General features: G+C 48.1%; 1 protein-coding gene across 1 annotated transcript in view; it reads left to right on the top strand.

Annotated features, from left to right (window-relative positions):
• Positions 1 to 13,391, top strand: part of ZYG11A (zyg-11 family member A, cell cycle regulator) — a 51,646-nt gene that overhangs the window by 9,311 nt on the left and 28,944 nt on the right. The window contains exon 2 of the mRNA XM_055140060.1: positions 8,196 to 8,361. Within this exon, the coding sequence (XP_054996035.1) occupies positions 8,196 to 8,361 (166 nt within the window). The remainder of the gene's footprint in view (positions 1 to 8,195; positions 8,362 to 13,391) is intronic.

The raw sequence follows: 13,391 nt of genomic DNA, 5'->3' as shown, positions 1-13,391 counted from the left end.
GCCTGTTTCGGCCTGAGATTTTATCAGCCTCGCCTTGCTCATCCTTCCCAATGCAGTCATATTTGAGGGCTTGTTCAGGGTCCAGGAGAATGAGGCCCATTATGGGTATTGGTTTTTTTTTGTTTGTTTTTGTTTTTTTTGCTTTTTGGGTCACACCTGGCAGTGCACAGGGGTTATTCCTGGCTCTGCACTCAGGAATTACTCCTGGCGGTGTTCAGGGGACCATATGTGATGTTGGGAATCGAACCTGGGTCAGCCACGTGCAAGGCAAACGCCCTAGCCACTGTGCTATTGCTCTAGCCCTATTACTTTTTTGGCATATCGAATATGCCACAGGTAGCTTGCCAGGCTCTACTGTGTAGGCAGGATACCCTCAGTAGCTTGCGGGGCTCTCTGAGAGGGCTCTCTGAGAGGGATGGAGACTTTTAGGGCAGCCTCTAATCGCCCTTACAGGTGCTCCCAGTCTACCGAATGCGAGCTTTTGGTCGACTGGCATGTTGTAATGATCTGCACACTGACAAATGCACACCTGCCTGGGTCTCTGGGCAGCACCTATTGGTTCATTCTTCGCCGGTTGGCACCATTGCCACCCCTGCCACGATGAGACAGTGAACTATTACTGGCAGTTTCTATCTTTGTCATCTACGCACCGACATCCAACTATGATGAAGAAGAAATTGAGAAGTTCTACATGGTTCCATGAAGAAGATCACACCTTCTACAAGGTCACTGCTGGTGATTTTATGCCAATAGGACCGAGAAGATTGCCCGAAGAACTCCACATCGGTACCCACAGCCTAGAATGGAATGAACAGGGTGAGAGACTGAGTTCATCATGTTGAGCAAGACCATCTATGGTAACTTGCAGTTCCAGAAGGCCGAATCTAAACGTTGGACATGGGAGTCTTCCATTGGCAGTTCCACAATGAAATTGACCATATCATATTCAATCAACGGTTTTGCCTGACCGATGTTGCTGTTGTCTCAAAATTCCAAATGGGATCAGACCACCATCTCCTTCATGTGAAATTCTACTTCACGGAGTGGGGAGAAAGGGCTGCAGAGTTTAAGAGAACTCACAGAACGACACCAACTAGGAGCTCTTTGGCACTATTGTGGCAATATGGGCAATGCTGTCATTGACAACATCGACGAGGAATACAGTTGACTGATTCAGCACCTCGGTGACTGTGTGAAGAATGCTGAGAGTGAGAAAGCCACAAAAAGATGCCTGTCTTCGGAAACTCGAGCTCATTTGCCAATGTGGTTTGGCGCGAGCCTCAGGCAATCAAAAGGTAATGTCCGAGCTTGCAAAGCTGTGCAGAGAGCAATAAAGGAAGACCTCAAAGAGAGAAGAGCAGCAGTGTTGGCTGATGTGGCAATAGCCGGGAAAAGGATTCTCAACACCCGTCTGTCCTTTGCCAACTACAAGACCCAGATGACTGCCCTCTGACATCCTGATGGATATATTACATCTTCCAGAAGTGAAATGGAGAAAGTTATCCATGACTTCTACTCAGATCTCTTCGATAGCCACGTCCACCTGCCCACATACCAAATAACGCAGGATGGACATGTCATTTTCAGCATTCTCCTTCCCAAATTTGACATGCCGTTTTGTCGGTAAGGAAGCAGACAACACCTGGTCCAAACAAGGTCAGACCCGAACATATGAAGAACCTGCCGCCAGTACTTGTCAATACATTGGGTCGGCTCACAAGGTTCCATCCCAATGGAAAACCAGCAGGACCATTCTGTTGTACAAGAAGGGAGACATCCACAACATCGGCAGCTATTGCCCGATCTGCCTGTTCGTCGTCTACAAGTTGTTCACTCAAGTCATCCTCAATAGGATTGGCAGAACACTAGACGAAGGACAACTATGCAAGCAAGCTGGGTTCCAAAAAGGATTCAGCATGATCGACCATATCCACACGGTGACCAAGCTCATTGAGGTTTCACGAGAGTTCAGGATGCCAGTTTGTTTAACGTTCATTGATTTAAAGAAGGCCTTTGATTCTGTTGAGATTAAAGTGGTCATCAAAGCCCTAGTCAAACAGGGCGTTCAAACTCAGTACATCAGGATCCTCCATGAGCTGTATTATAGATTCACCACCAGGATCTCACCTTTCTACAAGGAAGTGATCATCGACGTAAAGAGAAGGGTTCGGCAAGGTGATACCATTTCACCGAAACGCTTCAGTGCCACCCTCGAGAACGTCATGCGATGACTAGAATGGGAAGGAATGGGAGTGAAGATAGATGGTTGGCAGCTGCACCATCTCCACTTTGCTGATGACATCGTTCTCATAACACCAAACATCAGCCAAGTGGTTGAATGCTGGCCAACTTCAACCATGAGTGTGGAAAGGTCGGAGTGCAGCTGTATCTCACCAAGACAATGTTCATGAGAAACGAACTAGTTCCTGATGTTCCATTTGCTCTCAATGGAGCGAACATCTCTGAATGCAGTAGTTTGTGTACCTGGGTTGAGAACTCAACATGATGAACGACTTGGTGCCAGAACTGTGTAGGAGGAAGAGCAGCGTGCATTGAAGAAGTTGTTAAGAGGATGAAGAACCTTTGGGTCTGGGCACATCTTTTTGACTCCACCGTTCTTCCAGCACTAACAGACACCTCAGACGGGGGCCCTACGGAAACAGGATAAGAACGCTATTCAGGTCTCCCAAAGAGGAATCAAAAGAGCTATGCTTGGAGTATCACGTTTCAGTCAAGTGAGAGAAGGAATCCGGAGTTCCGACCTCCATTGACAATCAAGGATCAGGGATGCTTCTTTGTTTGCCAAGGTGTCAAAAATCAGATGGGCCAGACGCATAATGTGATTTGGAGATGACCGCTGGACTAGAGCCGTTACTGACTGAATTCCACGGGACATCAAAAGAACACGTGGCCGCCCACCTATGAGATGGTCAGACTTCTTTGTCAAGACCCTGAACGAACAGTTTGATGCTCATTGTGTTCCTGGAATGAGCAGCCACCATTGGGCTACACAAGCACACGACAGGGACGAATGGAGGTGTTACTGGCGCCCGCAAATCCATGAGCAACGGGATGACAAGTGATACAAGTGAATAAATCACACTTGTCAATCATGTATTATTTATTTTAGTATTCTACTTTTGCTATGCCCATGTTTATGTGGAAAAGTAATCTCTAGAAGTATTTTTACCTGGCTTTATTTTTAAATTTTTATTGGGGGGGGGGCAGAGTTGGGGAATGCTAAGGATGGAACGTAGCATGCAAAGCCTGAGTGCAGCACTTTGAGTTATCTCCTGACTCTTTGCAGTGACCTTAAATGACAGCTCCCCCGCCCTTTTACTGGTATCAGAGGACTCCTTCATCAGGACTCTTTCAGGTGGACTCTAGGGACTGGTGTAAGGAGTACTCCTTTGTAAGGATTTCCATTCTTGGGGGCTTTACTCTCGGGGCCACTCTCCATTTGCACCTCCAGGTGCCATTGAATTGAGGTTTTATATTTTACCTTTAGAATTCTGGAGAAAACAGTTTCAGCCTATGCCGGGAGAGCAGACTGATTTAGAGCTGAGTGTTGGAGGAGAGTGAGATGCGGCACTGAGCCCAAGGCTGTCTCGGGGAAGGCTGGCGGGAAGTAACTTGTTATGGGTTGAATTATGTTCTTTCAAAACATTGAGTTCTAAGCCCTGAGACCTGTTATTTGGCTTTATTTGGAGTTGGGGGATCACTGTGGACATAATTAAGTTGAAGATTTGGGGATTTATTGGATTTATTTCTTTTTGTTTGGGGGGAGGCCATACCTGGCAGTGCGCAGGGCTTACTCCTAGGCTTTGTGCACAAAAATTCCTGCTGGTGCTCACGGGATCATATGGGGTGTTAGGGGTCAGACCTGTCTATCTGGGTCCTGTAAGATTTTTCTGGATTTAGAGTCTACCAAAAATTTTACTCTTCTAAGAGAAAGGGGAGGGTTGGGATTGGCTCTGTGGTAGAGCTCCTGCCTTTGTGTACCTGGGTTCAATCCCTGGCATCACAGCAAAAGAGGAAGGGTAGGAGATTTGGGAAGATTTGAGACAGGGATGTGGGGTGGTTGCACTCAGCAGCGCTCTGGGGTTGCCACAAACCATGGGAAGAACTACTGGAAATGGATAAAAAGGTTTCTTTCCTAGAGCCTTAGAGGGAGACTGGCCTCGCACACACCCTAACTCAAGGCTTCTCCCCAATCTCTGAATTTTATAGAAAAATTTAAGGGCAATTTAAACAAATTTGGGCAGGGAGAACCAAATCTAGCTGTGCTTAGGTCTTACTCCTGGCTTTGTACTCAGGTTTCACTCCTGGTGTTGCCTGGGGGATCATATGCAGTGCCAGGGACGGAACCTGCGTCCTCCACATGCAAGGCAAGCGTTTCCCCAAGAACTTCTGTGTTTATAGGAAAAATGCAGTTGCTGCCATCTCCTTGAACGTAAGATGTTTGAGGAGATAATAGGATTGGCCAAGGCAAGAGGAATGAAATTTCACTTTCGCATCTGGAAGTGTTGGTTTTTACGAGGAGTTGGTTGTATTCTCTGCTTAAGAATAATGATGGGCAATGGCCAAGGCCCAGGGGCTATAACTAAAGCTTCCAGAAGAGAGCGCCGCAGAGTGCCCTGACCCGGTCCCAGGCTGTCTTCACTGGCACCTCGGAGGGGGCGGGTTGAGTTTCCCTCCCTGCTCCAAGCAGAATCCGGCAGCCGAAAACCTCCAGCATCGTACTGCCGCCATGCGCAAGGCTGCTCTCCTCACGCCCAGACAGGCCTTACCCAAATGGGATGAACCTCACCAGAGAGCGGACCTGCGGGAAAGCCCAGATATGCGGGAACTCATGACTGACATCTCCAACAACCCGCTTGGATCGGGACTGGGCCTCCTCCCCACAGGTCCCCAGTTTTCCAGAAACTTGGCAGTCACACCCACAAACTGCCCCTGGCGCCATGTAATCTCATCAGTGGCCAAGACCCAGAGACTATAAACTAAAGCTCCAGGCAGAGAATGACACAGAATTCCCTGGACATCATATTTTACCCATAACAAGCAATACAAAACAACTCGTCTAGCATGCCTTTTCGGCAGGTTTGAGTGGTGGTGAGGCTGGTGTTGAAATATCAGATGTAACCAAAGTAGAGAGTATGGGGGAAATTGCCACACAGGCAGGGGAAGGGTTGGAATGGAGGGGGGGTGACTACTGGGGATTTTGGTGGTGGAAAGTATGCACTGGTGAAAGGATGGGTGTTTGATGATTATATGACCATAGCTCAAACAAGAAAGCTTTGAGACTGTATCTCACGGTGAATCGAAAAAAAATGGAGGGGGGGATAATAATAAAATAATAAAATAAAGTTAACATTCAGAACAGAATAAAAAAAAAGCAATGTGGAGTACATGCCCAATTCAATCAGCTTAATCAATGGCTGAATAAATAGCAGTACTCCTACATTATTTTAAAAAAAAGAGTGATAGGGGGCTGGTCCAGGAGTATGTTCACTCATGCATGAGGCTTGGCCTGAGCATGGCGGTCTGGAGCATGGCGGGAGTTGGGTAGTGGAGGTTGGCTGCCGGGACTGGATCCCTTGGGGCAGGGAGGGCTCTCACCCGTCCCCCTCTGGGGTGCCCCGAGTGGAAACAGCCTGGCTCGGAGTCCGATGGCATGGTTAGGGGGCCCTCATTTTCTGTTCCCTATGGGAGAAGCAGCCATGAGTTCTGGAGGGTGGCCGATGAAGAGATTATCTGGCTCCGGTAGGAGGTAATGCGGAACTTTGTGATCTTGGACTTAAGCCACATACCCACCTTTGTAAGTTTGAACTCCAGGAAATGCCTAGAGGACCACATGTGGTACTAGGGAACAAACCCAAGTCAGCTATGTGCAAGGCAGGAGCCCTACTGCAGCTCTGTCCTATCTCTCTGGCTCCAAGTTGAACATTTTTGAGGGAAAGGATAAAAATTTTGTCTTCATTATTCTCTGGCACATGGTAATCTCTGAATAATCATTTAATGAATGTGATCACTGCTTATATACCCCCACATGTTGTATTGAAAGGATCAGTTTTCTTGTTTGCTTTTCCTGTTAAATTTTTAGCTTCAAAAATATTAGAGGGGCTGGAGCGATAGCACAGCAGGTGGGGCGTTTGCCTTGCATGCAGCCGATCCGGGTTCGATTCCCAGCATCCCATATGGTCTGCCAAGCACCGCCAGGAGTAATTCCTGAGTGCAAAGCCAGGAGTAACCCCTGAGCATCGCCGGGTGTGACCCAAAAATAAATAAATAAATAAAAATAGAGTAAAATGTTTTTTCTTTTCTTTTCTTTCTTTCTTTTTTTTAATATATTAGAAATATGTTACTCATTCCTGAATTTTTAGTTGCTGGCACAAGGCAGGTGGTAAGTGAAAGATTCTTCAAAACATAGTACAACAGAAGCTATAACTGACAAAAATCTTCCATTTATTAATAGATGAAGGCCAGGGGTATGACTTAGTGGTAGAGGGCATGCTCTGTACCCCTGAGGCTTTGGGACAGATCTCTGTGGTTCTGTAGAAACCGAGCCCAGGAGGGGGCATTGCGGGAGGTGGCCTAGTGGCCAAGCCTTGCAAGCATGAGGCTGTGCAGCCAAGCCCTGGTGTTTCCACGAGCACTGAGCAGGAACCTGGCAGTTTCACTGTTTGTGCCCGGCAGCTCTGCCGTTGAGGTCTTTAGCATTGGGATTTTCTCCGGCTGAACTGTGTAACTAAGGTGTGTGTGAGTGCCACAGCTAACATGGGATCCTGGTGAGCACAGCTCTAAGTATCCTAGCATCACAACTAAATGTGTGTGTAGCCACCTGTCATTGCAACAACAGCATCATCGAAGGGAAGAGAAGGGGAAAATACTGCAAATAAGTATAGTTTAATTGCACTGTCCCGTCCTGTCCTCCCGTTGTTCAGCGATTTGCTCGAGCGGGCACGGGTAATGTCTCCATTGTGAGACTTGTTACTGTTTTTGACATATTGAATATACCATGGGTAGCTTGCCAGGCTCTGCCATGTGGGCAGAATACTCTTAGTAGCTTGCCAGGCTCTCCGAGAGGGATGGAAGAATCGAACCTGGGTCGGCCGCATGCAAGGCAAATGCTCTACCTACTGTGGTATCGCTCCAGTATAAACCATATTTTTGTTTGGTGGTGCTCAGTGGTTACTACCTGGCTCTGTACTCAGGAATTGCTCCTGGCAGTGCTTTGATGGACCATATGGGATGCCAGGGAATCAAACCCAGGTCAGCCATGTGCAAGGCAAGCACCTTACTCACTACACTATTGTTTTAGCCCAAAAACATGTAACCCATCATTAAAGTAATGAGAAAGTATATTCAAGTAGCTGCTTCAGGCAGTTTAATATATGACTTGAAAGTTATTTTTGGGGACCACACCTGGTGGTGCTGGGGGACTGTTTCCCATATCTGGGCTTGGGGGTCACACCCAGCTATGCTCGTGCTTGAAGTGGGGCCATCCTGTGCCAGGGATCAAACTTGGGCCTCCTGAATGCAGAGCACACATTCACCCCATTGAGCTAGTTCTCCAGTCCTAACATGACTTTTATTTATTTATTTTAGCTCTTTGGGCCACACTTGGAGGTGTTCAGGGCTTACTCTTGACTCTGCACTTGGGGATCACTCCTGTTGGGCTCAGGGGACCATATGGGATGCTGGGGATTGAACCCAAGTTGATTGTTTGCAGAGCAAATACCCTACCGGCAGTATTATTGCTCCAGTCCTCTTTGTGGGTTTTCCATGTATTTTGTGTTCCCTTCCTCCCTGCTCCCTGTTAACTGTTGTGATGACCAGTTTACACACCTGCCTGGCTACGGTATTCCCTGAGAGTCCTATCAGTTGTGGTGCTTGCACACCTGGCCAGTGCTCACTGAGATTTGCACTCCTTTAGTTATGATTCTCACCAGGAGTTGCATATCCCTTTTTTGTGCTGTTACACACCTGACCATGGCTGGAAATCATTTGTGGCACTGGGGATTACAGGCAGCAGAGATGCCAGACTTGTGGCTGCTAGGGTTGTCGTGCTTGGTGCAGGCGGGTGCTGGGATTTGAACTCATCGCCATCTGTTTGCAAAGCAGAGGCTCTAACCCCGATGTTCAGGTTTTGCAGCTGTATTCTAACAAAAAAATTTTGGGGCTTTGTTTGCTAGGAGGAAGCGTCTCCCTACTCATTGGTCAACATTTGCCTGAACACTCTGATAGCTAACCTGGAGAAATTATGTTGTGAAAGAGCTGATGGAACTCTGTGTCTTCCGGAGAATTGGAGTTTCCCTCAGGAAATCGCTGATCGATTCCTTGGGATGATGTCATGGCAAGGTAATAAGGCTCCTCTTATTAGTGTGTATGTATATATATTTTGGGGCTACACCTGGCAGTGTTCAGGGGTTACTTCTGGTTCTGTACTCAGAATTCACTCCTGGTGGGATGCTGGGGATCAAACCTGGGTCAGTCATATGCAAGGCAAGCACCCTTCCCGCTGTACTATCGCTCCGGCCCCAGTAGTGTATTTTCTTAAAGGATGGTCACATGTGTTTGTTGGCTGTCCCATAGCAGTGGGAGGCCTTTAGCCAGGTCCTATCTAGCAGCCTAGGCCTGGGGACAGTGGAACTGTCTCTCTCAGAGACTGTTCTTCAAATGAGTAGAGTAAAAAGTTGGGTACAGAAGTGTCAGGCCTGGGAGATAGTTCAAAGGGCTGGTGTGCAGGCTCTGCGTGCAGGGTCTGGGTTCAGTCTCTGTCACTGCATTGTCCCCTGGATGCCACCAGGAGCAGCTCCTGAGTACCACCAGTTCAGGCCCCAATAAAGTATCAGAAAAGGAGCTCAGGGCTTGCCAGGCCTCTCAGGCTAGCCTCCTGCCACCCATCGTGCTCCCCCAAACTCAGGCTGCTCTGACATAGCCTACCAGCTGGTCACCCACAGCTTATGACCCTTCCAAGACTGGCGCATTATGCATCTTCCACCACCTGGTGGGGGTGGGGGGCCTCCGGGGGCTTGGGTTCTGCTCCTCCTGGGTCTTGGCATTCACTTCTGACTCTGAGACCCTCAGACCTCCTAGGCTCCCCAAGCACTCATCCAGTGGTACGTGCAGGGCCTGTGAGTGGGGTCAGGCCCAGGTGTGCGGAAATGCGGGGTTTCTTTACTGACAGCCAGCAGGGGTTTGTGGGAGGCCCAAGTCAGAGCTGCAGGTGCAACAGTTCACAGCATCTGAGTGGGAGTCAGGCTGGTGCTGTGGCGCCGGTATACAGCCTCCTGGCAGCTGAGCTGAAGTGACAGTCAAAATTCTGAGCAATGGGTGCACCATGGCCACCCTGCCGAGCTCCATGTGTTGGCCAGGAAGGAAGGGAGCAGCCCTCGTTCAGGGGTTTCCCAGAGGCCTTCGTGGTGCTGTTGCCGGTACCGTCACACAGACGTCTGCCTAGTGAGAGTCGCCCTGATGATTGGTGCAGGAAAGACCTCACCACCGGGCTCCTGTTGGCTCTGCAGCCAGTGGCACTGCCAGGAAAACCTTCATTGGAGGGGGCTCTGGTGCCCATGTGGGTCTCTCGATGCCTGAGAGTCTGCCCTGTTCTGGTCCTTGCTGAGTCCTGGTGCCTCTGCTTGGCCCCTCTCTACCCCAATACCTTCCTGGGCTTTTTTTTTTTTTTTTAAGTTAAAACCAGATTTTATTTGAAGGTTTTAAGAAAGAAAAAGGATGGAGAGAAAGTGAGAGAGGAATGTGCTCAAGGGAGAACGTGGGCTTCTCGAGAGGAAGAAAGCCCCTACACACTTGAAAGTTCACATCTCAAGAGGGGCGATGCGGGCAACACATGTGTTCGAGTGCCACATGTGCTCAGCCACGTGGGCGCAAGCAGCACATGGGCTTGCGGTGTTTAGGGAACCATATGCGGTGCCATAACCATATGGCATATGGTTATGCCATAATCACAACCTGGGGATCAAATCCAGGTTGGCCGTGCATACGACACCCCACTGTACTATATATAGCTCAGGCCCCTCTGTGTGGTTTCTGTGTGGATATATGTTTTTATTGCTCATGGGTATATATGTTGAACAGAGACACCAGGTTACATGGTGATGTTTAATTTTCTGAGGATATTGCAAATTGTTTTCCAAAGTGGCTGAGTCATATCGCATTCCCACCGGCAGTGTACAAGAGTTCCATTTTGTCCATGTTATGTGACCTGTCCATATAGTGAAGTATGGCATCTGGTGACTTTTTCCTCCACACCATTGAATTCTCTCCACTCATGTTGCTTTTTAGTTGTGTTTGCTGGGTTGAGACCCCTTTTTGTGGGTCTCACATGCGCCTGACTGAGGTGTGAGTGGAAGTTGCTCAGGTGTTCGGGATCACAGGTAGTAGGACTGCCAGGCTTAGACAGCAGATTGCCCAGCACTTGTTCTGTGTCTGAACGACCCTGGGATTTCAGCTCGTGGCCATATGCTTGGAAGGCAAGGGCTCTGAGCCATACGCCGCTGGGCCACGCTGGCAGAGCTCACGCCTTACTCCTGACTCTGCTTAGCGATCACTCTTGAGGGTGCTTGGGGGTCTTGGTCCTCTTTCTAAGTATGATACTCTTTTGATACTGTTATAATGAAGTTGCTCTCACTTTCACTTTTGGATTATTTATTCTTAGTATACAGAGATTCTGTGTGTGTGTGTGTGTGTGTGTGTGTGTGTTTTGTGTGTGTTGCTGGGCATCAAACTCAGGGTCTTAGACGAGGCTGGTTGCTCTACTTCTGAGCCGTCTGCAGCCCCTGTAATTGTTGTTGATCATTCCTGGGAACCTCCTGAGTTTACTTATTCTTATAGTTGGTTACCAGAGTCATAAAAAGTTCCCTATATAAATAAGATCATGCCACTTAGTTTTATTCTTCCTTTCTCATTTGGATCCCCTCCCACCCTCCCTCCCTCCCCATACACAGCAGTGCTCAGGGCTTACTCCTGGCAGGCTCTAGGGCTATGTTGGGTGCCATGAATGGAGCCTGGGCCTGATGAGTGTAAGGCAAGCGCCCTATTTGCTGTACTGTCTCTCCAGTTCCACTAATTTGGATTTCTTTTCCTTCATTTTTTTTTTTTTAATTTTTATTAAATCACCATGTGGAAAGTTACAAAGTTCTCAGGTTTATATGTCAGTTATACAATATTCAAACACCCATCCCTTCACCAGTGCCCAAATTCCACCACCAGAAACCCCAGTTTACCCCCCGCCCCCACCCCCTACCCCCTACTGTATAACTAATGAATTTCACTTCATTTTTTCTTTACCTTGATTACATTCCATAATTCAACACAAAACTCACTATAGTTGACATAACTCTCTCTCTCTCTTTTTTTTCTCTTTTTCCTTTTCCATTTTTTTTTTTTTTTTAATTTTTCCCCCTCATCCCCCTTCCTGCGCCTCATAGTATGGTGTACTCCACGCCACGTTGGCCAGCGTGGGGCTTTTGCTTAGCTCATAGTCCAGAGGTGGCTGTTACATTAAGAACCTTCAATATTTCAACAAAAACTTACTGTTATTATTTGGAGTTTCCCCCCCAAGTCTGACCTGTTCAAATGGAACCCTTTCACATTGATGACAATTATAAATGTTAAGTCGCGCGGACGCTGCCGCGTCCGCGCGGTTTTGGATTTCTGTATAAAGTCCTGGGAAAATTCTGCCAGAAATTGCATATTTCCTCCGTTAGCCGGCGTGGGGCAAAGGCTTAATTCACAGTCTCCATCCATGGGTGCAGGCACTTGCTGGAACCCCAATTCCTAAAGCTGTCTCTGGTTCCCGCTTGTTCCACATCCACCGGCTCTGCAGGGGCATGGGCGCCCGGGCCGAAAACCCGGCCGGCCGGAGCCGAGCACGGGCCCGACTAGGGCTGGCTCTGTATCCTGCGGCTGTTTCAAGTTCAAAGCACACATTTTTTTTTTTTTTTTCGCGCCACCAAGTTCGTACCTTCTCAACGGACCCACAAAATGTCGGACACCACGCCTTCTCCCGGAGGGGAGAGAGACCCAGAAGGAAGGTTCTTTCCTCCGTTAGCCGGCGTGGGGCAAAGGCTTAATTCACAGTCTCCATCCATGGGTGCAGGCACTTGCTGGAACCCCAATTCCTAAAGCTGTCTCTGGTTCCCGCTTGTTCCACATCCACCGGCTCTGCAGGGGCATGGGCGCCCGGCTTTTCCTTCATTTTTTGGATTAATTTTCCTGATAAGATCTTCCAGAAAATGTTGAAGTAGCAAGAGTACCAATTCTGGACTTTTAAAGTAATCTTTGGGAAGCATTTAGTATTTTTTGCTTTTGCTTTTTTTGCCACACCCAGTTGTGTTCCAGGTTTCTCCCTGCGTGCTGCTTCTGCAGGGTACGTGCTTGGCCTTTAGACCCGTCCCCCTAAACCCCTTCTCCCTTGGGTTTTGGGCCATACTTAGCAAAGTGCTAATGGGTCCCACTTTGAGGACTCCGAGACTGCTTCTGGGGTTGCTCCTGACTGAGTGCTCAGGGCTCTGCTGGTGGTGCTCAGCAGATGATGTGGTGCCAGGGATCCAATCCCCGGATCTTGCATGCAGAGTACTAACTCCAACCCTTTGAGCTATCTCCCTTGCCCTGAACCATCTGATCTGAAACTACCATTAAATATCATGGTAGCTCTTTTTTCTTATTATTGAATCACCATGAGCTGCAGCTGCAAAACTTTCATGTTTGAGTTTCAGTCATACAATGATGAAATATTTGTATGAAATATTTGAAAAAAAAAAGAAATATCTGGGGGCTGGAGCGATAGCACAGCGGGTAGGGTGTTTGCCTTGCACGTGACCGACCCGGGTTTGATTCCCAACATCCCATATGGTCCCCTGAGCACCGCCAGGGATAATTCCTGAGTGCAGAGCCAGGAATAACCCCTGTGCAGAGCCGGGTGTGACCCAAAAAGCAAAAAAAAAAAAAAAGAAAGAAAAGAAAAGAAATATCATACCCATCCCTTCACCAATGTACATTTTCCACCACCAGTGTCCCCAAGGCCCCCCACCCTCACTCCCACCCCTCCCCCTGCCTCTATGGTAGACAATTTCCCTCTTTCTCTCTATTTATAGGTATTATGGTTTGCAATACAGATAGTGAGAGGCCATCATGTTTGGTCCTTTATCTACTTTCAGCACACATCTCCTATCCCGAGCGATCTCTCCAACCATTATTGACTTAGTGATCCTTTCTCCATCCCAGCTGCCTTCTCCCCCAGCTGGTAAGATCAGCTTCCAACCATGGAGCAATCTTCCTGGCCCTTGTCTCTTCGTTGTTAGTCTCATAATATTTTATATTCCACAAATGAGTGCAGTCCTTCTATGTCTGTCTCTTTCTGACTCATT

This window comes from Sorex araneus, chromosome 5 (assembly GCF_027595985.1).
Source record: "Sorex araneus isolate mSorAra2 chromosome 5, mSorAra2.pri, whole genome shotgun sequence".
NCBI lineage: Eukaryota > Metazoa > Chordata > Mammalia > Eulipotyphla > Soricidae > Sorex > Sorex araneus.
Note: the sequence above shows the minus strand (reverse complement) of the source record. Positions and strands in the feature narration are given on the sequence as shown.